The 25,235-nt window shown below is 45.9% G+C and overlaps 1 protein-coding gene across 1 annotated transcript in view; it reads left to right on the top strand.

The window, feature by feature from the left end:
* The first annotated feature begins 15,311 nt into the window (after nucleotides 1–15,311).
* LOC128635980 (retinoic acid-induced protein 3-like) overlaps nucleotides 15,312–25,235 on the top strand; it is an 18,656-nt gene continuing 8,732 nt past the window's right edge. The window contains exons 1-3 of the mRNA XM_053689056.1: nucleotides 15,312–15,413; nucleotides 21,123–22,058; nucleotides 24,507–24,571. Coding sequence (XP_053545031.1) covers nucleotides 21,152–22,058; nucleotides 24,507–24,571 — 972 coding nt within the window. The 5' untranslated portion in view covers nucleotides 15,312–15,413; nucleotides 21,123–21,151. The remainder of the gene's footprint in view (nucleotides 15,414–21,122; nucleotides 22,059–24,506; nucleotides 24,572–25,235) is intronic.

The following is a 25,235-nucleotide window of genomic DNA, read 5'->3' as shown; positions in this document are numbered from 1 at the left end:
GTGTGTCTCTGGCCTGTGACCTGACTGTATCTCTGTGTGTCTCTGGCCTTTGACCTGTCTGTATCTCTGTGTCTCTAGCCTGTGACCTGTCTGTATCTCTGTGTCTCTGTCTGTGACCTGTCTGTATCTCTGTGTCTCTGTCTGTGACCTGTCTGTATCTCTGTGTCTCTAGCCTGTGACCTGTCTGTATCTCTGTGTCTCTGGCCTGTGACCTGTCTGTATCTCTGTGTGTCTCTGGCCTGTGACCTGTCTGTATCTCTGTGTGTCTCTGGCCTGTGACCTGTCTGTATCTCTGTGTATCTCTGGCCTGTGACCTGTCTGTATTTCTGTGTGTTTCTGGCCTGTGACCTGTCTGTATCTCTGTGTGTCTCTAGCCTGTGACCTGTCTGTATCTCTGTGTCTCTGTCTGTGACCTGCCTGTATCTCTGTGTCTCTAGCCTGTGACCTGTCTGTATCTCTGTGTGTCTCTGTCTGTGACCTGTCTGTATCTATGTATCTCTGTCTGTGACCTGTCTGTATCTCTGTGTCTCTGTCTGTGACCTGTCTGTATCTCTGTCTGTGACCTGTCTGTATCCCTGTGTCTCTGTCTGTGACCTGTCTGTATCTCTGTGTCTCTGGCCTGTGACCTGTCTGTATCTCTGTATCTCTGGCCTGTGACCTGTCTGTATCTCTGTGTGTCTCTAGCCTGTGACCTGTCTGTATCTCTGTGTGTCTCTGGCCTGTGACCTGTCTGTATCTCTGTGTGTCTCTGGCCTGTGACCTGTCTGTATCTCTGTGTGTCTCTGGCCTGTGACCTGACTGTATCTCTGTGTGTCTCTGGCCTGTGTCCTGTCTGTATCTCTGTGTGTCTCTGGCCTGTGACCTGTCTGTATCCCTGTGTGTCTCTGGCCTGTGACCTGTCTGTATATCTCTGTGTCTCTAGCCTGTGACCTGTCTGTATCTCTGTGTGTCTCTGGCCTGTGACCTGACTGTATCTCTGTGTGTCTCTGGCCTGTGACCTGTCTGTATCTCTGTGTGTCTCTGGCCTGTGACCTGTCTGTATCTCTGTGTCTCTGACCTGTAACCTGTCTGTATCTCTGTGTCTCTGGCCTGTGACCTGTCTGTATCTCTGTGTATCTCTGGCCTGTGACCTGTCTGTATCTCTGTGTGTTTCTGGCCTGTGACCTGTCTGTATCCCTGTGTGTCTGGCCTGTGACCTGTCTGTATCTCTGTGTGTTTCTGGCCTGTGACCTGTCTGTATCTCTGTGTGTCTGGCCTGTGACCTGTCTGTATCTCTGTGTGTTTCTGGCCTGTGGCCTGTCTGTATCTCTGTGTGTCTGGCCTGTGACCTGTCTGTATCTCTGTGTGTCTCTGGCCTGTGACCTGTCTGTATCTCTGTGTGTCTCTGGCCTGTGACCTGTCTGTATCTCTGTGTGTCTCTGGCCTGTGACCTGTCTGTATCTCTGTGTGTCTCTGGCCTGTGACCTGTCTGTATCTCTTTGTGTCTCTGGCCTGTGACCTGACTGTATCTCTGTGTGTCTCTGGCCTGTGTCCTGTCTGTATCTCTGTGTGTCTCTGGCCTGTGACCTGTCTGTATCCCTGTGTGTCTCTGGCCTGTGACCTGTCTGTATATCTCTGTGTCTCTAGCCTGTGACCTGTCTGTATCTCTGTGTGTCTCTGGCCTGTGACCTGACTGTATCTCTGTGTGTCTCTGGCCTGTGACCTGTCTGTATCTCTGTGTGTCTCTGGCCTGTGACCTGTCTGTATCTCTGTGTCTCTGACCTGTGACCTGTCTGTATCTCTGTGTCTCTGGCCTGTGACCTGTCTGTATCTCTGTGTATCTCTGGCCTGTGACCTGTCTGTATCTCTGTGTGTTTCTGGCCTGTGACCTGTCTGTATCCCTGTGTGTCTGGCCTGTGACCTGTCTGTATCTCTGTGTGTTTCTGGCCTGTGACCTGTCTGTATCTCTGTGTGTCTGGCCTGTGACCTGTCTGTATCTCTGTGTGTTTCTGGCCTGTGGCCTGTCTGTATCTCTGTGTGTCTGGCCTGTGACCTGTCTGTATCTCTGTGTCTCTGGCCTGTGACCTGTCTGTATCTCTGTATCTCTGGCCTGTGACCTGTCTGTATCTCTGTGTGTTTCTGGCCTGTGACCTGTCTGTATCTCTGTGTGTCTCTAGCCTGTGACCTGTCTGTATCTCTGTGTGTCTCTGGCCTGTGACCTGTCTGTATCTCTGTGTCTCTGGCCTGTGAGCTGTCTGTATCTCTGTGTCTCTTTCTGTGACCTGTCTGTATCCCTGTGTCTCTTGCCTGTGACCTGTCTGTATCTCTGTGTGTTTCTGGCCTGTGACCTGTCTGTATCTCTGTGTCTCTGTCTGTGACCTGTCTGTATCCCTGTGTCTCTAGCCTGTGACCTGTCTGTATCTCTGTGTCTCTGCCTGTGACCTGTCTGTATCCCTGTGTCTCTAGCCTGTGACCTGTCTGTATCTCTGTGTGTTTCTGGCCTGTGACCTGTCTGTATCTCTGTGTCTCTGTCTGTGACCTGCTTGTATCTGTGTCTCTGGCCTGTGACCTGTCTGTATCTCTGTGTCTCTAGCCTGTGACCTGTCTGTATCTCTGTGTGTTTCTGGCCTGTGACCTGTCTGTATCCCTGTGTCTCTAGCCTGTGACCTGTCTGTATCTCTGTGTGTTTCTGGCCTGTGACCTGTCTGTATCTCTGTGTCTCTGTCTGTGACCTGCCTGTATCTGTGTCTCTGGCCTGTGACCTGTCTGTATCTCTGTATCTCTGGTCTGTGACCTGTCTGTATCTCTGTGTCTCTGGCCTGTGACCTGTCTGTATCTCTGTGTGTCTCTGACCTGTGACCTGTCTGTATCTCTGTGTGTCTCTGACCTGTGACCTGTCTGTATCTCTGTGTGTCTCTGACCTGTGACCTGTCTGTATCTCTGTGTGTCTCTGGCCTGTGACCTGTCTGTATCTCTGTGTCTCTGGCCTGTGACCTGTCTGTATCTCTGTGTGTCTCTGGCCTGTGACCTGTCTGTATCTCTGTGTCTCTGGCCTGTGACCTGCCTGTATCTCTGTGTCTCTGACCTGTGACCTGTCTGTATCTCTGTGTGTCTCTGGCCTGTGACCTGTCTGTATCTCTGTGTCTCTGGTCTGTGACCTGTCTGTATCTCTGTGCCTCTGGCCTGTGACCTGTCTGTATCTCTGTGTGTCTCTGGCTTGTGACCTGACTGTATCTCTGTGTGTCTCTGGCCTGTGACCTGTCTGTATCTCTGTGTCTCTGGCCTGTGACCTGTCTGTATCTCTGTGTCTCTGGCCTGTGACCTGTCTGTATCTCTGTGTGTTTCTGGCCTGTGACCTGCCTGTATCTCTGTGTCTCTGGCCTGTGACCTGTCTGTATCTCTGTGTGTTTCTGGCCTGTGACCTGTCTGTATCTCTGTGTGTTTCTGGCCTGTGACCTGTCTGTATCTCTGTGTCTCTGGCCTGTGACCTGTCTGTATCTCTGTGTCTCTGGCCTGTGACCTGTCTGTATCTCTGTGTCTCTGGCCTGTGACCTGTCTGTATCTCTGTGTCTCTGGCCTGTGACCTGTCTGTATCTCTGTGTCTCTGGCCTGTGACCTGTCTGTATCTCTGTGTGTCTCTGGCCTGTGACCTGTCTGTATCTCTGTGTGTCTCTGGCCTGTGACCTGTCTGTATCTCTGTGTGTCTCTGGCCTGTGACCTGTCGGTATCTAAGTGTGTCTCTGGCCTGTGACCTGACTGTATCTCTGTGTCTCTAGCCTGTGACCTGACTGTATCTCTGTGTCTCTGGCCTGTGACCTGTCTGTATCTCTGTGTCTCTGGCCTGTGACCTGTCTGTATCTCTGTGTGTCTCTGGCCTGTGACCTGTCTGTATCTCTGTGTCTCTGGCCTGTGACCTGTCTGTATCCCTGTGTCTCTGGTCTGTGACCTGTCTGTATCTCTGTGTGTCTCTAGCCTGTGATCTGTCTGTATCTCTGTGTCTCTGGCCTGTGACCTGTCTGTATCTCTGTGTTTCTGGTCTGTGACCTGTCTGTATCTCTGTGTGTCTCTGGCCTGTGACCTGTCTGTATCTCTGTGTGTCTCTGGCCTGTGACCTGTCTGTATCTCTGTGTGTCTCTGGCCTGTGACCTGACTGTATCTCTGTGTGTCTCTGGCCTTTGACCTGTCTGTATCTCTGTGTCTCTAGCCTGTGACCTGTCTGTATCTCTGTGTCTCTGTCTGTGACCTGTCTGTATCTCTGTGTCTCTGTCTGTGACCTGTCTGTATCTCTGTGTCTCTAGCCTGTGACCTGTCTGTATCTCTGTGTCTCTGGCCTGTGACCTGTCTGTATCTCTGTGTGTCTCTGGCCTGTGACCTGTCTGTATCTCTGTGACTCTGGCCTGTGACCTGTCTGTATCTCTGTGTCTCTGGCCTGTGACCTGTCTGTATCTCTGTGTCTCTGGCCTGTGACCTGTCTGTATCTCTGTGTGTCTGGCCTGTGACCTGTCTGTATCTCTGTGTCTCTGGCCTGTGACCTGTCTGTATCTCTGTGTCTCTGGCCTGTGACCTGTCTGTATCTCTGTGTGTCTGGCCTGTGACCTGTCTGTATCTCTGTGTGTCTCTGACCTGTGACCTGTCTGTATCTCTGTGTGTCTCTGACCTGTGACCTGTCTGTATCTCTGTGTGTCTCTGACCTGTGACCTGTCTGTATCTCTGTGTCTCTGGCCTGTGACCTGTCTGTATCTCTGTGTGTCTCTGACCTGTGACCTGTCTGTATCTCTGTGTGTCTCTGACCTGTGACCTGTCTGTATCTCTGTGTGTCTCTGACCTGTGACCTGTCTGTATCTCTGTGTGTCTGGCCTGTGACCTGTCTGTATCTCTGTGTGTCTCTGACCTGTGACCTGTCTGTATCTCTGTGTGTCTCTGACCTGTGACCTGTCTGTATCTCTGTGTGTCTCTGACCTGTGACCTGTCTGTATCTCTGTGTCTCTGGCCTGTGACCTGTCTGTATCTCTGTGTGTCTCTGGCCTGTGACCTGTCTGTATCTCTGTGTGTCTCTGGCCTGTGACCTGTCTGTATCTCTGTGTCTCTGGCCTGTGACCTGTCTGTATCTATGTGTGTCTCTGGCCTGTGACCTGTCTGTATCTCTGTGTGTCTCTGGCCTGTGACCTGTCTGTATCTATGTGTGTCTCTGGCCTGTGACCTGACTGTATCTCTGTGTCTCTAGCCTGTGACCTGACTGTATCTCTGTGTCTCTGGCCTGTGACCTGTCTGTATCTCTGTGTCTCTGGCCTGTGACCTGTCTGTATCTCTGTGTCTCTGTCTGTGACCTGTCTGTATCTCTGTGTCTCTGTCTGTGACCTGTCTGTATCTCTGTGTGTCTCTGGCCTGTGACCTGTCTGTATCTCTGTGTATCTCTGGCCTGTGACCTGTCTGTATCTCTGTGTGTCTCTGGCCTGTGACCTGACTGTATCTCTGTGTGTCTCTGGCCTGTGACCTGTCTGTATCTCTGTGTGTCTCTGGCCTGTGACCTGTCTGTATCTCTGTGTCTCTGACCTGTGACCTGTCTGTATCTCTGTGTCTCTGGCCTGTGACCTGTCTGTATCTCTGTGTATCTCTGGCCTGTGACCTGTCTGTATCTCTGTGTGTTTCTGGCCTGTGACCTGTCTGTATCTCTGTGTATCTCTGGCCTGTGACCTGTCTGTATCTCTGTGTGTTTCTGGCCTGTGACCTGTCTGTATCTCTGTGTGTCTCTGGCCTGTGACCTGTCTGTATCTCTGTGTGTCTCTGGCCTGTGACCTGTCTGTATCTCTGTGTCTCTGGCCTGTGAGCTGTCTGTATCTCTGTGTCTCTGTCTGTGACCTGTCTGTATCCCTGTGTCTCTAGCCTGTGACCTGTCTGTATCTCTGTGTGTTTCTGGCCTGTGACCTGTCTGTATCTCTGTGTCTCTGCCTGTGACCTGCCTGTATCTGTATCTCTGGCCTGTGACCTGTCTGTATCTCTGGCCTGTGACCTGTCTGTATCTCTGTGTCTCTGTCCTGTGACCTGTCTGTATCTCTGTGTGTCTCTGGCCTGTGACCTGTCTGTATCTCTGTGTCTCTGGCCTGTGACCTGTCTGTATCTCTGTGTGTCTCTGGCCTGTGACCTGTCTGTATCTCTGTGTCTCTGGCCTGTGACCTGTCTGTATCTCTGTGTGTCTCTGGCCTGTGACCTGTCTGTATCTCTGTGTGTCTCTGGCCTGTGACCTGTCGGTATCTCTGTGTGTCTCTGGCCTGTGACCTGTCTGTATCTCTGTGTGTCTCTGGTCTGTGACCTGTCTGTATCTCTGTGTCTCTGGTCTGTGACCTGTCTGTATCTCTGTGTCTCTGGTCTGTGACCTGTCTGTATCTCTGTGTCTCTGGTCTGTGACCTGTCTGTATCTCTGTGTGTCTCTGGCCTGTGACCTGTCTGTATCTCTGTGTCTCTGTCTGTGACCTGTCTGTATCTCTGTGTCTCTGGCATGTGACCTGTCTGTATCTCTGTGTGTCTCTGGCCTGTGACCTGTCTGTATCTCTGTGTGTCTCTGGCCTGTGACCTGTCTGTATCTCTGTGTGTCTCTGGCCTGTGACCTGTCTGTATCTCTATGTCTCTGGCCTGTGACCTGTCTGTATCTCTGTGTGTCTCTGGCCTGTGACCTGTCTGTATCTCTGTGTCTCTAGCCTGTGACCTGTCTGTATCTCTGTGTCTCTGGCCTGTGACCTGTCTGTATCTCTGTGTGTCTCTGGCCTGTGACCTGTCTGTATCTCTGTGTCTCTAGCCTGTGACCTGTCTGTATCTCTGTGTCTCTGCCTGTGACCTGCTGTATCTCTTGTCTCTGGCCTGTGACCTGTCTGTATCTCTGTGTCTCTGGCCTGTGACCTGTCTGTATCTCTGTGTCTCTGGCCTGTGACCTGTCTGTATCTCTGTGTGTCTCTGGCCTGTGACCTGTCTGTATCTCTGTGTCTCTGGCCTGTGACCTGTCTGTATCTCTGTGTGTCTCTGGCCTGTGACCTGTCTGTATCTCTGTGTGTCTCTGGCCTGTGACCTGTCTGTATCTCTGTGTCTCTGGCCTGTGACCTGTCTGTATCTCTGTGTCTCTGGCCTGTGACCTGTCTGTATCTCTGTGTCTCTGGCCTGTGACCTGTCTGTATCTCTGTGTGTCTCTGGCCTGTGACCTGTCTGTATCTCTGTGTCTCTGGCCTGTGACCTGTCTGTATCTCTGTGTCTCTGCCTGTGACCTGTCTGTATCTCTGTGTCTCTGGCCTGTGACCTGTCTGTATCTCTGTGTCTCTGGCCTGTGACCTGTCTGTATCTCTGTGTGTCTCTGGCCTGTGACCTGTCTGTATCTCTGTATGTCTCTGGCCTGTGACCTGTCTGTATCTCTGTGTCTGTGGCCTGTGACCTGTCTGTATCTCTGTGTCTCTGGCCTGTGACCTGTCTGTATCTCTGTGTCTCTGGTCTGTGACCTGTCTGTATCTCTGTGTCTCTGGTCTGTGACCTGTCTGTATCTCTGTGTGTCTGGCCTGTGACCTGTCTGTATCTCTGTGTCTCTGGCCTGTGACCTGTCTGTATCTCTGTGTCTCTGGTCTGTGACCTGTCTGTATCTCTGTGTCTCTGGTCTGTGACCTGTCTGTATCTCTGTGTCTCTGGTCTGTGACCTGTCTGTATCTCTGTGTCTCTGGCCTGTGACCTGTCTGTATCTCTGTGTATCTCTGGCCTGTGACCTGTCTGTATCTCTGTGTGTTTCTGGCCTGTGACCTGTCTGTATCTCTGTGTCTCTGGCCTGTGACCTGTCTGTATCTCTTTGTGTTTCTGGCCTGTGACCTGTCTGTATCTCTGTGTCTCTGGCCTGTGACCTGTCTGTATCTCTGTGTCTCTGGCCTGTGAGCTGTCTGTATCTCTGTGTCTCTGTCTGTGACCTGTCTGTATCCCTGTTTCTCTAGCCTGTGACCTGTCTGTATCTCTCTGTGTCTCTGGCCTGTGACCTGTCTGTATCTCTGTGTGTCTCTGGCCTGTGACCTGTCTGTATCTCTGTGTGTCTGCCTGTGACCTGTCTGTATCTCTAAGTGCCTCTGGCCTGTGACCTGTCTGTATCCCTGTGTGTCTCTGGCCTGTGACCTGTCTGTATCTCTGTGTGTCTCTGGCCTGTGACCTGTCTGTATCTCTGTGTATCTCTGGCCTGTGACCTGTCTGTATCTCTGTGTGTCTCTGGCCTGTGACCTGTCTGTATCTCTGTGTGTCTCTGGCCTGTGACCTGTCTGTATCTCTGTGTGTCTCTGGCCTGTGACCTGACTGTATCTCTGTGTGTCTGGTCTGTGACCTGTCTGTATCTCTGTGTGTCTGGTCTGTGACCTGTCTGTATCTCTGTGTCTCTGGCCTGTGACCTGTCTGTATCTCTGTGTATCTCTGGCCTGTGACCTGTCTGTATCTCTGTGTGTCTCTGGCCTGTGACCTGACTGTATCTCTGTGTGTCTGGTCTGTGACCTGTCTGTATCTCTGTGTGTCTGGTCTGTGACCTGTCTGTATCTCTGTGTCTCTGGCCTGTGACCTGTCTGTATCTCTGTGTATCTCTGGCCTGTGACCTGTCTGTATCTCTGTGTGTTTCTGGCCTGTGACCTGTCTGTATCTCTGTGTATCTCTGGCCTGTGACCTGTCTGTATCTCTTTGTGTTTCTGGCCTGTGACCTGTCTGTATATCTCTGTGTCTCTGGCCTGTGACCTGTCTGTATCTCTGTGTCTCTGGCCTGTGAGCTGTCTGTATCTCTGTGTCTCTGTCTGTGACCTGTCTGTATCCCTGTTTCTCTAGCCTGTGACCTGTCTGTATCTCTGTGTGTCTCTGGCCTGTGACCTGTCTGTATCTCTGTGTGTCTCTGGCCTGTGACCTGTCTGTATCTCTGTGTCTCTAGCCTGTGACCTGTCTGTATCTCTGTGTCTTTGGCCTGTGACCTGTCTGTATCTCTGTGTCTCTGGCCTGTGACCTGTCTGTATCTCTGTGTGTCTCTGGCCTGTGACCTGTCTGTATCTCTGTGTGTCTCTGGACTGTGACCTGTCTGTATCTCTGTGTCTCTGGCCTGTGACCTGTCTGTATCTCTGTGTCTCTAGCCTGTGACCTGTCTGTATCTCTGTGTCTCTGGCCTGTGACCTTTCTGTATCTCTGTGTCTCTGCCCTGTGACCTGTCTGTATCTCTGTGTCTCTGTCTGTGACCTGTCTGTATCTCTGTGTCTCTGGCCTGTGACCTGTCTGTATCTCTGTGTCTCTGGTCTGTGACCTGTCTGTATCTCTGTGTGTCTCTGGCCTGTGACCTGTCTGTATCTCGGTGTCTCTGGTCTGTGACCTGACTGTATCTCTGTGTGTCTTTGGCCTGTGACCTGTCTGTACCTCTGTGGCTCTGGCCTGTGACCTGTCTGTATCTCTGTGTCTCTGTGTGTGACCTGTCTGTATCTCTGTGTCTTTGTCTGTGACCTGTCTGTATCTCTGTGTCTCTGGTCTGTGACCTGTCTGTATCTCTGTGTGTCTCTGGCCTGTGACCTGTCTGTATCTCTGTGTCTCTGGTCTGTGACCTGTCTGTATCTCTGTGTGTCTTTGGCCTGTGACCTGTCTGTACCTCTGTGGCTCTGGCCTGTGACCTGTCTGTATCTCTGTGTCTCTAGCCTGTGACCTGTCTGTATCTCTGTGTGTCTCTGGCCTGTGACCTGTCTGTATCTCTGTGTCTCTGGCCTGTGACCTGTCTGTATCTCTGTGTCTCTGGCCTGTGACCTGTCTGTATCTCTGTGTCTCTGGCCTGTGACCTGTCTGTATCTCTGTGTGTCTGGCCTGTGACCTGTCTGTATCTCTGTGTCTCTGGCCTGTGACCTGTCTGTATCTCTGTGTCTCTGGCCTGTGACCTGTCTGTATCTCTGTGTGTCTGGCCTGTGACCTGTCTGTATCTCTGTGTCTCTGGCCTGTGACCTGTCTGTATCTCTGTGTCTCTGGCCTGTGACCTGTCTGTATCTCTGTGTCTCTGGCCTGTGACCTGTCTGTATCTCTGTGTGTCTCTGGCCTGTGACCTGTCTGTATCTCTGTGTCTCTGGCCTGTGACCTGTCTGTATCTCTGTGTCTCTGGCCTGTGACCTGTCTGTATCTCTGTGTGTCTCTGGCCTGTGACCTGTCTGTATCTCTGTATGTCTGCCTGTGACCTGTCTGTATCTCTAAGTGCCTCTGGCCTGTGACCTGTCTGTATCTCTGTGTCTCTGGCCTGTGACCTGTCTGTATCTCTGTGTCTCTGGCCTGTGACCTGTCTGTATCTCTGTGTCTCTGGTCTGTGACCTGTCTGTATCTCTGTGTCTCTGGCCTGTGACCTGTCTGTATCTCTAAGTGCCTCTGGCCTGTGACCTGTCTGTTTCTCTGTGTGTCTCTGGCCTGTGACCTGTCTGTATCTCTGTGTGTCTCTGGCCTGTGACCTGTCTGTATCTCTGTGTGTCTCTGGCCTGTGACCTGTCTGTATCTCTGTGTCTCTGGCCTGTGACCTGTCTGTATCTCTAAGTGTCTCTGGCCTGTGACCTGTCTGTATCTCTGTGTGTCTCTGGACTGTGACCTGTCTGTATCTCTGTGTCTCTGGCCTGTGACCTGTCTGTATCTCTGTGTCTCTAGCCTGTGACCTGTCTGTATCTCTGTGTCTCTGGCCTGTGACCTGTCTGTATCTCTGTGTGTCTCTGGTCTGTGACCTGTCTGTATCTCTGGCCTGTGACCTGTCTGTATCTCTGTGTGTCTCTGGCCTGTGACCTGTCTGTATCTCTGTGTCTCTGGCCTGTGACCTGTCTGTATCTCTGTGTGTCTCTAGCCTGTGACCTGTCTATATCTCTGTGTGTCTCTGGCCTGTGACCTGTCTGTATCTCTGTGTGTCTCTGGCCTGTGACCTGACTGTATCTCTGTGTGTCTCTGGCCTGTGACCTGTCTGTATCTCTGTGTGTCTCTGGCCTGTGACCTGTCTGTATCTCTGTGTGTCTCTGGCCTGCGACCTCACTGTATCTCTGTGTGTCTCTGGCCTGTGTCCTGTCTGTATCTCTGTGTGTCTCTGGCCTGTGACCTGTCTGTATCTCTGTGTGTCTCTGGCCTGTGACCTGTCTGTATCTCTGTGTATCTCTGGCCTGTGACCTGTCTGTATCTCTGTGTGTCTCTGGCCTGTGACCTGACTGTATCTCTGTGTGTCTCTGGCCTGTGACCTGTCTGTATCTCTGTGTGTCTCTGGCCTGTGACCTGTCTGTATCTCTGTGTCTTCAACCTGTGACCTGTCTGTATCTCTGTGTCTCTGGCCTGTGACCTGTCTGTATCTCTGTGTATCTCTGGCCTGTGACCTGTCTGTATCTCTGTGTTTTTCTGGCCTGTGACCTGTCTGTATCTCTGTGTATCTCTGGCCTGTGACCTGTCTGTATCTCTGTGTGTTTCTGGCCTGTGACCTGTCTGTATCTCTGTGTGTCTCTGGCCTGTGACCTGTCTGTATCTCTGTGTGTCTCTGGCCTGTGATCTGTCTGTATCTCTATGTGTCTCTGGCCTGTGACCTGTCTGTATCTCTGTGTGTCTCTGGCCTGTGACCTGTATGTATCTCTGTGTCTCTGGCCTGTGAGCTGTCTGTATCTCTGTCTCTGGCCTGTGACCTGTCTGTATCCCTGTGTGTCTCTGCCATGTGACCTGTCTGTATTCCTGTGTCTCTGGTCTGTGACCTGTCTGTATCTCTGTCTCTGGCCTGTGAGCTGTCTGTATCTCTGTTTCTGGCCTGTGACCTGTCTGTATCTCTGTGTGTCTCTGGCCTGTGACCTGTCTGTATCCCTGTGTGTCTCTGCCTGTGACCTGTCTGTATCCCTGTGTGTCTCTGCCATGTGACCTGTCTGTATCCCTGTGTGTCTCTGCCATGTGACCTGTCTGTATCCCTGTGTGTCTCTGCCATGTGACCTGTCTGTATCTCTGTGTGTCTCTGGCCTGTGACCTGTCTGTATCTCTGTGTCTCTGGCCTGTGACCTGTCTGTATCTCTGTGTCTCTGGCCTGTGACCTGTCTGTATCTCTGTGTGTCTGGCCTGTGACCTGTCTGTATCTCTGTGTCTCTGGCCTGTGACCTGTCTGTATCTCTGTGTCTCTGGCCTGTGACCTGTCTGTATCTCTGTGTCTCTGGCCTGTGTCCTGTCTGTATCTCTGTGTGTCTCTGGCCTGTGACCTGTCTGTATCTCTGTGTCTCTGGCCTGTGACCTGTCTGTATCTCTGTGTCTCTGGCCTGTGACCTGTCTGTATCTCTGTGTGTCTCTGGCATGTGACCTGTCTGTATCTCTGTGTGTCTCTGGCCTGTGACCTGTCTGTATCTCTAAGTGCCTCTGGCCTGTGACCTGTCTGTATCTCTGTGTGTCTCTGGTCTGTGACCTGTCTGTATCTCTGTGTCTCTGGCATGTGACCTGTCTGTATCTCTGTGTGTCTCTGGTCTGTGACCTGTCTGTATCTCTGTGTCTCTGGCCTGTAACCTGTCTGTATCTCTGTGTCTCTGGCCTGTGACCTGTCTGTATCTCTGTGTCTCTGGCCTGTGACCTGTCTGTATCTCTGTGTGTCTCTGGCCTGTGACCTGTCTGTATCTCTGTGTCTCTGCCCTGTGACCTGTCTGTATCTCTGTGTCTCTGGCCTGTGACCTGTCTGTATCTCTGTGTGTCTCTAGCCTGTGACCTGTCTTTATCTCTGTGTGTCTCTGGCCTGTGACCTGTCTGTATCTCTGTGTGTCTGGCCTGTGACCTGTCTGTATCTCTAAGTGCCTCTGGCCTGTGACCTGTCTGTATCTCTGTGTCTCTGGCCTGTGACCTGTCTGTATCTCTAAGTGCCTCTGGCCTGTGACCTGTCTGTATCTCTGTGTGTCTCTGGCCTGTGACCTGTCTGTATCTCTGTGTCTCTGCCTGTGACCTGTCTGTATCTCTGTGTGTCTCTGGCCTGTGACCTGTCTGTATCTCTGTGTGTCTCTGGCCTGTGACCTGTCTGTATCTCTGTGTCTCTGGTCTGTGACCTGTCTGTATCTCTGTGTGTCTCTGGCCTGTGACCTGTCTGTATCTCTGTGTGTCTCTGGCCTGTGACCTGTCTGTATCTCTGTGTGTCTCTGGCCTGTGACCTGTCTGTATCTCTGTGTGTCTCTGGCCTGTGACCTGACTGTATCTCTGTGTGTCTCTGGCCTGTGTCCTGTCTGTATCTCTGTGTGTCTCTGGCCTGTGACCTGTCTGTATCCCTGTGTGTCTCTGGCCTGTGACCTGTCTGTATCTCTGTGTGTCTCTGGCCTGTGACCTGTCTGTATCTCTGTGTGTCTCTGGCCTGTGACCTGACTGTATCTCTGTGTGTCTCTGGCCTGTGACCTGTCTGTATCTCTGTGTGTCTCTGGCCTGTGACCTGTCTGTATCTCTGTGTCTCTGACCTGTGACCTGTCTGTATCTCTGTGTCTCTGGCCTGTGACCTGTCTGTATCTCTGTGTATCTCTGGCCTGTGACCTGTCTGTATCTCTGTGTGTTTCTGGCTTGTGACCTGTCTGTATCTCTGTGTATCTCTGGCCTGTGACCTGTCTGTATCTCTGTGTGTTTCTGGCCTGTGACCTGTCTGTATCTCTGTGCGTCTCTGGCCTGTGACCTGTCTGTATCTCTGTGTGTCTCTGGCCTGTGACCTGTCTGTATCTCTGTGTCTCTGGCCTGTGAGCTGTCTGTATCTCTGTCTCTGGCCTGTGACCTGTCTGTATCCCTGTGTGTCTCTGCCATGTGACCTGTCTGTATTCCTGTGTCTCTGGTCTGTGACCTGTCTGTATATCTGGGTCTCTGCCTGTGACCTGTCTGTATCTCTGTGTCTCTGGCCTGTGACCTGTCTGTATCTCTGTGTCTCTGGCCTGTGACCTGTCTGTATCTCTGTGTGTCTCTGGCCTGTGACCTGTCTGTATCTCTGTGTGTCTCTGGCCTGTGACCTGTCTGTATCTCTGTGTCTCTGGCCTGTGACCTGTCTGTATCCCTGTGTCTCTGGCCTGTGACCTGTCTGTATCTCTGTGTCTCTGGCCTGTGACCTGTCTGTATCCCTGTGTCTCTGGCCTGTGACCTGTCTGTATCTCTGTGTGTCTCTGGCCTGTGACCTGTCTGTATCTCTGTGTCTCTGGTCTGTGACCTGTCTGTATCTCTGTGTCTCTGGTCTGTGACCTGTCTGTATCCCTGTGTCTCTGGCCTGTGACCTGTCTGTATCTCTGTGTCTCTGGCCTGTGACCTGTCTGTATCTCTGTGTGTCTCTGGCCTGTGACCTGTCTGTATCTCTGTGTCTCTGGCATGTGACCTGTCTGTATCTCTGTGTCTCTGGTCTGTGACCTGTCTGTATCTCTGTGTCTCTGGCATGTGACCTGTCTGTATCTCTGTGTCTCTGACATGTGACCTGTCTGTATCTCTGTGTCTCTGGCATGTGACCTGTCTGTATCTCTGTGTGTCTGGTCTGTGACCTGTCTGTATCTCTGTGTCTCTGGTCTGTGACCTGTCTGTATCTCTGTGTCTCTGGTCTGTGACCTGTCTGTATCTCTGTGTCTCTGGTCTGTGACCTGTCTGTATCTCTGTGTCTCTGGTCTGTGACCTGTCTGTATCTCTGTGTCTCTGACATGTGACCTGTCTGTATCTCTGTGTCTCTGGCATGTGACCTGTCTGTATCTCTGTGTCTCTGGTCTGTGACCTGTCTGTATCTCTGTGTCTCTGGTCTGTGACCTGTCTGTATCTCTGTGTCTCTGGTCTGTGACCTGTCTGTATCTCTGTGTCTCTGGCCTGTGACCTGTCTGTATCTCTGTGTTTCTAGCCTGTGACCTGTCTGTATCTCTGTGTCTCTGGCCTGTGACCTGTCTGTATCTCTGTGTCTCTGGTCTGTGACCTGTCTGTATCTCTGTGTCTCTGGTCTGTGACCTGTCTGTATCTCTGTGTCTCTGGTCTGTGACCTGTCTGTATCTCTGTGTCTCTGGTCTGTGACCTGTCTGTATCTCTGTGTCTCTGGTCTGTGACCTGTCTGTATCTCTGTGTCTCTGGTCTGTGACCTGTCTGTATCTCTGTGTCTCTGGTCTGTGACCTGTCTGTATCCCTGTGTCTCTGCCTGTGACCTGTCTGTATCCCTGTGTCTCTTCCTGTGACCTGTCTGTATATCTGGGTCTCTGCCTGTCTGTATCTCTGTGTCTCTGGTTCTTCGGCCTCTCTGTATTCTATATCCTCAGGCATCTCTCTTTCTCTCTCTAGGTCTCTTTTTGCCGTTGGCCTCTCAGTATTTTGGGTCTCCTGGCATCTCTGTATTGCACAATATTACAGGAGCTGTCAGACAGGTTCAGGTGTGTCTCTCCCTCCCATCACATTTATAGCTCACTCCCTCAGTCCCTCACACATACGCTGCGCTGCCTCAGGTCGTACACAGGACCAGACACAAGGTAAGTCCTGTCAGCTGAAGGATGCTGAGCTAATACAGAGACTAGTGAGTAGATAGTGTAATACAGAGAAAGGTTACCCTACATAATGGTGTCTGCACTTACTATAGATAGTGTAATACAGAGAGATGATATCCCTACATAATGGTGTCTGTACTTACTATAGATAGTGTAATACAGAGAGATGATATCCCTACATAATGGTGTCTGCACTTACTATAGACTGTGTAATACAGAGAGATGATATCCCTACATAATGGTGTCTTTACTTACTATAGATAGTGTAATACAGAGAGATGTTACCCTATATAATAGTGTCTGTACTTACTATAGATAGTGTAATACAGAGAGATGTTATCCCTACATAATGTTGTCTGTACTTACTATAGATATTGTAATACAGAGAGATGTTATCCTTACATAATGGTGTCTGTACTTACTATAGATAGTGTAATACAGAGAGATGTTATCCCTACATAATGGTGTCTGTACTTACTATAGATAGTGTAATACAGAGAGATGTTATCCCTACATAATGGTGTCTGTACCTACTATAGATAGTGTAATACAGAGAGATGTTATCCCTACATAATGGTGTCTGTACTTACTATAGATAGTGTAATACAGAGAGATGTTATCCCTACATAATGGTGTCTGTACTTACTTTAGATAGTGTAATGCAGAGAGATGTTATCCCTACATAATGGTGTCTGTACTTACTATAGATAGTGTAATACAGAGAGATGTTATCCCTACATAATGGTGTCTGTACTTACTATAGATAGTGTAATACAGAGAGATGTTATCCCTACATAATGTTGTCTGTACTTACTATAGATAGTGTAATACAGAGAGATGTTATCCTTACATAATGGTGTCTGTACTTACTATAGATAGTGTAATACAGAGAGATGTTATCCTATATAATGGTGTCTGCACTTACTATAGATAGTGTAATACAGACAGATGTTATCCTTACATAATGGTGTCTGTACTTACTATAGTTAGTGTAATACAGAGAGATGTTATCCTTACATAATGGTGTCTGTACTTACTATAGATAGTGTAATACAGAGAGATGTTATCCCTACATAATGGTGTCTGCACTTACTATAGTTAGTGTAATACAGAGAGATTTTATCCTTACATAATGGTGTCTGTACTTACTATAGTTAGTGTAATACAGAGAGATGTTATCCCACATAATGGTGTCTGTACTTACTATAGTTAGTGTAATACAGAGCGGTTTTATACTTACATAATGGTGTCTGTACTTACTATAGATAGTGTAATACAGAGAGATGTTATCCATACATAATGGTGTCTGTACTTACTATAGATAGTGTAATACAGAGAGATGTTATCCCTACATAATGGTGTCTGTACTTACTTTAGATAGTGTAATGCAGAGAGATGTTATCCTTACATAATGGTGTCTGTACTTACTTTAGGTAGTGTAATGCAGAGAGATGTTATCCCTACATAATGGTGTCTGTACTTACTATAGATAGTGTAATACAGAGAGATGTTATCCTTACATAATGGTGTCTGTACTTACTATAGATAGTGTAATACAGAGAGATGTTATCCTATATAATGGTGTCTGCACTTACTATAGATAGTGTAATACAGACAGATATTATCCTTACATAATGGTGTCTGTACTTACTATAGTTAGTGTAATACAGAGAGATGTTATCCTTACATAATGGTGTCTGTACTTACTATAGATAGTGTAATACAGAGAGATGTTATCCCTACATAATGGTGTCTGCACTTACTATAGATAGTGTAATACAGAGAGATGTTATCCCTACATAATGGTGTCTGTACTTACTTTAGATAGTGTAATGCAGAGAGATGTTATCCCTACATAATGGTGTCTGTACTTACTATAGATAGTGTAATACAGAGAGATGTTATTCCTACATAATGGTGTCTGTACTTACTATAGATAGTGTAATACAGAGAGATGTTATCCCTACATAATGTTGTCTGTACTTACTATAGATAGTGTAATACAGAGAGATGTTATCCTTACATAATGGTGTCTGTACTTACTATAGATAGTGTAATACAGAGAGATGTTATCCTATATAATGGTGTCTGCACTTACTATAGATAGTGTAATACAGACAGATGTTATCCTTACATAATGGTGTCTGTACTTACTATAGTTAGTGTAATACAGAGAGATGTTATCCTTACATAATGGTGTCTGTACTTACTATAGATAGTGTAATACAGAGAGATGTTATCCCTACATAATGGTGTCTGCACTTACTATAGTTAGTGTAATACAGAGAGATGTTATCCCTAAATAATGGTGTCTGTACTTAATATAGATAGTGTAATACAGAGAGATGTTATCCCTACATAATGTTGTCTATACTTACTATAGATAGTGTAATACAGAGAGATGTTATCCTTACATAATGGTATCTGTACTTACTATAGATAGTGTAATACAGAGAGATGTTATCCTTACATAATGGTGCCTGTACTTACTATAGTTAGTGTAATACAGAGAGATGTTATCCTTACATAATGGTGTCTGTACTTACTATAGTTAGTGTAATACAGAGAGATGTTATCCTTACATAATGGTGTCTGCACTTACTATAGATAGTGTAATACAGAGACATGTTATCCTTACATAATGGTGTCTGTACTTACTTTAGATAGTGTAATACAGAGAGATGTTATCCCTACATAATGGTGTCTGTACTTATTATAGATAGTGTAATACAGAGAGATGTTATCCCTAAATAATGGTGTCTGTACTTAATATAGATAGTGTAATACAGAGAGATGTTATCCCTACATAATGTTGTCTATACTTACTATAGATAGTGTAATACAGAGAGATGTTATCCTTACATAATGGTATCTGTACTTACTATAGATAGTGTAATACAGAGAGATGTTATCCTTACATAATGGTGCCTGTACTTACTATAGTTAGTGTAATACAGAGAGATGTTATTCTTACATAATGGTGTCTGTACTTACTATAGTTAGTGTAATACAGAGAGATGTTATCCTTACATAATGGTGTCTGCACTTACTATAGATAGTGTAATACAGAGACATGTTATCCTTACATAATGGTGTCTGTACTTCCTATAGATAGTGTAATACAGAGAGATGTTATCCTTACATAATGGTGTATGTACTTAATATAGATAGTGTAATACAGAGAGATGTTATCCCTACATAATGGTGTCTGTACTTACTATAGATAGTGTAATACAGAGAGATGTTATCCTTACATAATGGTGTCTGTACTTACTATAGATAGTGTAATACAGAGAGAAGTTATCCTTACATAATGGTGTCTGTACTTACTATAGATAGTGTAATACAGAGAGATGTTACCCTATATAATAGTGTCTGTACTTACTATAGATAGTGTAATACAGAGAGATGTTATCCTTACATAATGGTGTCTGTACTTATTATAGTTAGTGTAATACAGAGAGATGTTATCCCTACATAATGGTATCTGTACTTACTATAGATAGTGTAATACAGAGAGATGTTACCCTATATAATAGTGTCTGTACTTACTATAGTTAGTGTAATTCAGAGAGATGTTATCCCTACATAATGGTGTCTGTACTTACTATATATAGTGTAATACAGAGATATGTTATCCCTACATAATGGTGTCTTTACTTACTATAGATAGTGTAATACAGAGAGATGTTATCCTTACATAATGGTGTCTGTACTTACTATAGATAGTGTAATACAGAGAGAAGTTATCCTTACATAATGGTGTCTGTACTTACTATAGATAGTGTAATACAGAGAGATGTTACTCTATATAATAGTGTCTGTACTTACTATAGATAGTGTAATACAGAGAGATGTTATCCTTACATAATGGTGTCTGTACTTATTATAGTTAGTGTAATACAGAGAGATGTTGTCCCTACATAATGGTATCTGTACTTACTATAGATAGTGTAATACAGAGAGATGTTACCCTATATAATAGTGTCTGTACTTACTATAGTTAGTTTAAATCAGAGAGATGTTATTCCTACACAATGGTGTCTGTACTTACTATAGATAGTGTAATACAGAGAGATGTTATCCCTATATAATGGTGTCTGTACTTACTATAGTTAGTGTAATACAGAGAGATGTTATCCCTACATAATGGTGTCTGTACTTACTATAAATAGTGTAATACAGAGAGATGTTATCCTTACATAATGGTGTCTGTACTTACTATAGATAGTGTAATACAGAGAGATGTTATCCCTACATAATGGTGTCTGTACTTACTATAGTTATTGTAATACAGAGAGATGTTATCCCTACATAATGTTGTCTGTACTTACTATAGATAGTGTAATACAGAGAGATGTTATCCCTACATAATGGTGTCTGTACTTAATATAGATAGTGTAATACAGAGACATGGTATACCTACATAATGGTGTCTGTACTTACTATAGATAGTGTAATACAGAGATATGTTATCCCTACATAATGGTGTCTATACTTACTATAGATAGTGTAATACAGAGAGGTTATCCCTACATAATGGTGTCTGTACTTACTATAGATAGTGTAATACAGAGAGATGTTATCCCTACATAATGGTGTCTGTACTTACTATAGATAGTGTAATACAGAGAGATGTTACCCTATATAATAGTGCCTGTACTGACTATAGATAGTGTAATAAAGAGAGATGTTACCCCTACATAATGGTGTCTGTACTTACTATAGATAGTGTAATACAGAGAGATGTTATCCCTATATAATGGTATCTGTACTTACTATATATAGTGTAATAAAGAGAGATGTTACCCCTACATAATGGTGTCTGTACTTACTATAGATAGTGTAATACAGAGAGATGTTATCCCTATATAATGGTATCTGTACTTACTATATATAGTGTAATAAAGAGATATGTTACCCTACATAATGTTTTCTGTACTTACTATAGATAGTGTAATACAGAGATGTTATCCCTACATAATGGTGTCTGTACTTACTATAGATAGTGTAAGACAGAGAGATGTTACCCTACATAATGGTGTCTGTACTTACTATAGATAGTGTAATACAGAGAGATGTTATCCTACATAATGGTGTCTGTACTTACTATAGATAGTGTAATACAGAGAGATGTTATCCCTATATAATGGCGTCTGTACTTACTATAGATAGTGTTATACAGAGAGATTTTATCCCTACATAATGGTGTCTGTACTTACTATAGATAGTGTAATACAGAGAGATGTTACCCCTTCATAATGGTGTCTGTACTTATTATATATAGTTTAATACAGAGAGAGGTTACCCTACATAATGGTGTCTGTACTTAATATAGATAGTGTAATACAGAGAGATTTTATCCTTACATAATGGTGTCTGTACTTACTATAGATAGTGTAATACAGAGAGATGTTACCCCTTCATAATGGTGTCTGTACTTACTATAGATAGTGTAATACAGAGAGATTTTATCCTATATAATGGTGTTGGTACTTTTGTACAGATCATTACTGCCATTTGTGGTGTCTTGTTACCCAGCTAGATACAACTCCCTATTAAGAGAAGCCCCTCGGGTTACAGAAGTGACAGCTACCCCTACGTTTCTCCATATTATAACAATACTCAGTATAGTGTGAAATGTTGCCCTTACAAACTGTGTTTGTGACTTTTTCTTTGTTTTGTCTTCTGTAGGTTCCTTGCTCCTGAAACTCACCCCCAGTATGTCCTGCAATGTTAATCCGGTATTTCAGTTCTTATGTGATCAACAGGCAGCATGGGGCATCGTATTGGAAACCTTGGCTGCTGCTGGTGTTGTCTTCACCCTGGTCCTCATGCTGACCCTCATTTGTATTTTTCCCCGTATCTGTGACAGTGCCAAACGGGCTTTGGTGCCTATCCAGTTCATCTTCCTAATTGGCACACTGGGCATCTTTGGTCTCACTTTTGCCTTCATTATTCAACTGTACCCAGAGACTTGTATGACTCGTTATTTCCTCTTTGGAGTCCTGTTTGCCATTTGCTTCTCATGCCTGCTGGCTCATGCCAGCAAGCTGGTGAGGCTTGTTCGTGGTGGTCTGGGCGTCTCCTGGTGGGTGATGTTGATTACTGTAATTGTCCTCTCAGCAGTGCAGGTCCTTATAGCCATCCTGTATGTGGTCATCTATCTGGTCAACAGCGGTGTCCAGTGTATAGCTTCTTCAAGTAATCTACCTGCCCTCAACAGGGACTTTGTCCTCATTCTGATATATGTCATGCTGCTGATGGCAGTGACCTTTTTCTTGTCCATGTTCAGTCTGTGTGGACCCATCAAATGCTGGAAGAGGCACGGGTTGCATATTTATGTTACAATGTTCTTCTCCATTGGTATCTGGGTGGCATGGATTGTTATGCTCCTAATTGGCAATGATTCAGTAGGAGGTGCACGAACTTGGGATGACCCAACTAGAGCCATAGCACTGGTGGCCAATGGCTGGGTCTTCCTCATAATGTACATGTTGCCGGAGCTGTGTCTGATGACCAGATGCCAACCAGACCGGCCCAAAGATGTCAGCCAAGCTCAACCTCGGCTTCTCAGGCAAACAATTGGAGTAGACAATCGAGTGTTTACCCAGGAGGACAACTGCCAAGGTAAAGGTCTAGTAAATAAGTTTGAAAGACAAAAGACTGAGCGGATAGAGATAGAGGAGAAGGAGAGAGAGTGGAAGAGACAAGAAAGGGGGGAGTGAAATGAAGAAGGCTTTAGTAATGAGGTATTTGGGGCACAGTGTAATGAAGGTTTTCAGGCTCAGAGGTTAAGGGATCAGTACAATGAGAGTTTAGGGATCAGTATAATGAGGGTTTAGGGATCAGTATAATGAGGGTTTAGGTATCAGTATAATGAGGGTTTAGGGATCAGTATAATGAGGGTTTAGGGATCAGTATAACGAGGGTTTAGGGATCAGTATAATGAGGGTTTAGGGATCAGTATAATGAGGGTTTAGGGGTCAGTATAATGAGGGTTTAGGGATCAGTATAATGAGGGTTTAGGGATCAGTATAACGAGGGTTTAGGGATCAGTATAACAAGGGTTTAGGGATCAGTGTAATGAGGGTTTAGGGATCAGTATAATGAGGGTTTAGGGATCAGTATAATGAGGGTTAAGGGATCAGTATAACAAGGGTTTAAAGAACAATATAAAGAGGGTTTAGGGATCAGTATAATGAGGGTTTAGGGATCAGTATAACGAGGGTTTAGGGATCAGTATAACAAGGGTTTAAAGAACAATATAATGAGGGTTTAGGGATCAGTATAATGAGGGTTTAGGGATCAGTATAACGAGGGTTTAGGGATCAGTATAATGAGGGTTTAGGGATCAGTATAATGAGGTTTTAGGGATCAGTATAACGAGGGTTTAGGGATCAGTATAACGAGGGTTTAGGGATCAGTATAACGAGGGTTAAGGGATCAGTATAACGAGGGTTTAGGGATCAGTATAATGAGGGTTTAGGGGTCAGTATAACGAGGGTTTAGGGATAAGTATAAAGAGGGTTTAGGGATCAGTATAATGAGGGTTTAGGGATCAGTATAATGAGGGTTTAGGGATCAGTATAATGAGGGTTTAGGGATCAGTATAATAAGGGTTTAGGGGTCAGTATAATGAGGGTTTAGGGATCAGTATAATGAGGGTTTAGGGATCAGTATAATGAGGGTTTAGGGGTCAGTAAAATGAGGGTTTAGGGATCAGTATAATGAGGGTTTAGGGATCAGTATAATAAGGGTTTAGGGATCAGTATAATGAGGGTTTAGTGATCAGTTTATTAATGGGTTTGGATTTTAAACCAGGTTGTGTTCTGTGTCCTCAGGTCCAGACTCTATAATGAGGGTTTAGTGATCATTATAATGAGGGTTTAGGGATCAGTGTAATGAGGGTTTAGGGATCAGTATAACAAGGGTTTAAAGAACAATATAATGAGGGTTTAGGGATCAGTATAATGAGGGTTTAGGGATCAGTATAACAAGGGTTTAGGGATCAGTGTAATGAGGGTTTAGGGATCAGTATTATGAGGGTTTTATGGATCAGTATTATGAGGGTTTAGGGATCAGTATAATGAGGGTTTAGGGATCGGTATAATGAGGGTTTAGGGATCGGTATAATGAGGGTTTGGGGATCAGTATAATGAGGGTTTAGGGGTCAGTATTATGAGGGTTTAGGGATCAGTATAATGAGGGTTTAGGGATCAGTATAACAAGGGTTTAAAGAACAATATAATGAGGGTTTAGGGATCAGTATAATGAGGGTTTAGGGATCAGTATAATGAGGGTTTAGGGATCAGTATAATGAGGCTTTAGGGATCAGTGTAATGAGGGTTTAGGGATCAGTATAACAAGGGTTTAGGGATCAGTATAACAAGGGTTTAGGGATCAGTATAATGAGGGTTTAGGGATCAGTATAACGAGGGTTTAAGGATCAGTATAACAAGGGTTTAGGGATCAGTATAGTGAGGGTTTAGGGATCAGTGTAATGAGGGTTTAGGGATCAGTATAACAAGGGTTTAGGGATCAGTATAACAAGGGTTTAGGGATCAGTATAATGAGGGTTTAGGGATCAGTATAACGAGGGTTTAAGGATCAGTATAACAAGGGTTTAGGGATCAGTATAGTGAGGGTTTAGGGATCAGTATATTGAGGGTTTAGTGATCAGTATAACGAGGGTTTAGGGATCAGTATAACGAGGGTTTAGGGATCAGTATAACGAGGGTTTAGGGATCAGTATAATGAGGGTTTAGGGACCAGTATAACGAGGGTTTAGGGATCAGTGTAATGAGGGTTTAGGGATCAGTATTATGAGGGTTTTAGGGATCAGTATTATGAGGGTTTAGGGATCAGTATAATGAGGGTTTAGGGATCGGTATAATGAGGGTTTAGGGATCTGTATAATGAGGGTTTAGGGATCAGTATAATGAGGGTTTAGGGGTCAGTATTATGAGGGTTTAGGGATCAGTATAATGAGGGTTTAGGGGTCAGTATAATGAGGGTTTAGTGATCAGTTTATTAATGGGTTTGGATTTTAAACCAGGTTGTGTTCTGTGTCCTCAGGTCCAGACTCTGGAAGGAGTTCACCATCTTCTGCACCACGTTTTGATGCCACCCTTCCGATGAAAGTAAGTGCCCTGAGGACACCATCCTTATTTGCTCTGTGTGGGGGGTGGATCCAATGGTTCGTGCTGTGCTCTCTGCCAGATTACAAATCACTGTGACTTAGGGCAAGGGAATTATACAATGGTGGGGAAACGTCATTGCATAATGAGATAACAGTGGTCCATCTGTTTATTCTTTCTTCTGGCCCCAAGATTTAGAGAATAAACGCTATAGAATAATTATCCAAGGGTCATTTCTATCTTTATATGGTGACCAGGCATAGTATAGAGCACATGTGACCAGGGATATTAGTCTGCTTTGTGTCACCTAGATTAAGAGTTTTGTGTTTGTAAAAACCGGACCACAGCCATTACAAGTCTTGTCGGTATAGCTGTACCGCAAGTATTTTAGCCTGTATTGCAACAGCAATCCGACACTCAAAAAATATTACATTTTTGCGTGGGATTTCCATAGCGCCGGTATTACAAGTTGTGCGGTGAGGCTAAAATGCTTGCGGTTCAGTCTATCCCGTCACGATCCATTCTTCTTTCTAAGAGCAGTAGTTATGAGTTTTGCACCACAAAACTGTTACACAAAGCTCATAACTACTGTGGGTATTTTACATAAAAATGAAGAATAAACTTCCTCAAGAGGTAGTAGCGACAAACACTGTGGGGGACTATATTT

The sequence above is a fragment of the Bombina bombina genome, chromosome 7 (assembly GCF_027579735.1).
Source record: "Bombina bombina isolate aBomBom1 chromosome 7, aBomBom1.pri, whole genome shotgun sequence".
Taxonomy (NCBI): Eukaryota; Metazoa; Chordata; class Amphibia; order Anura; family Bombinatoridae; genus Bombina; species Bombina bombina.
This window is presented reverse-complemented; position numbering and strand designations above follow the sequence as displayed.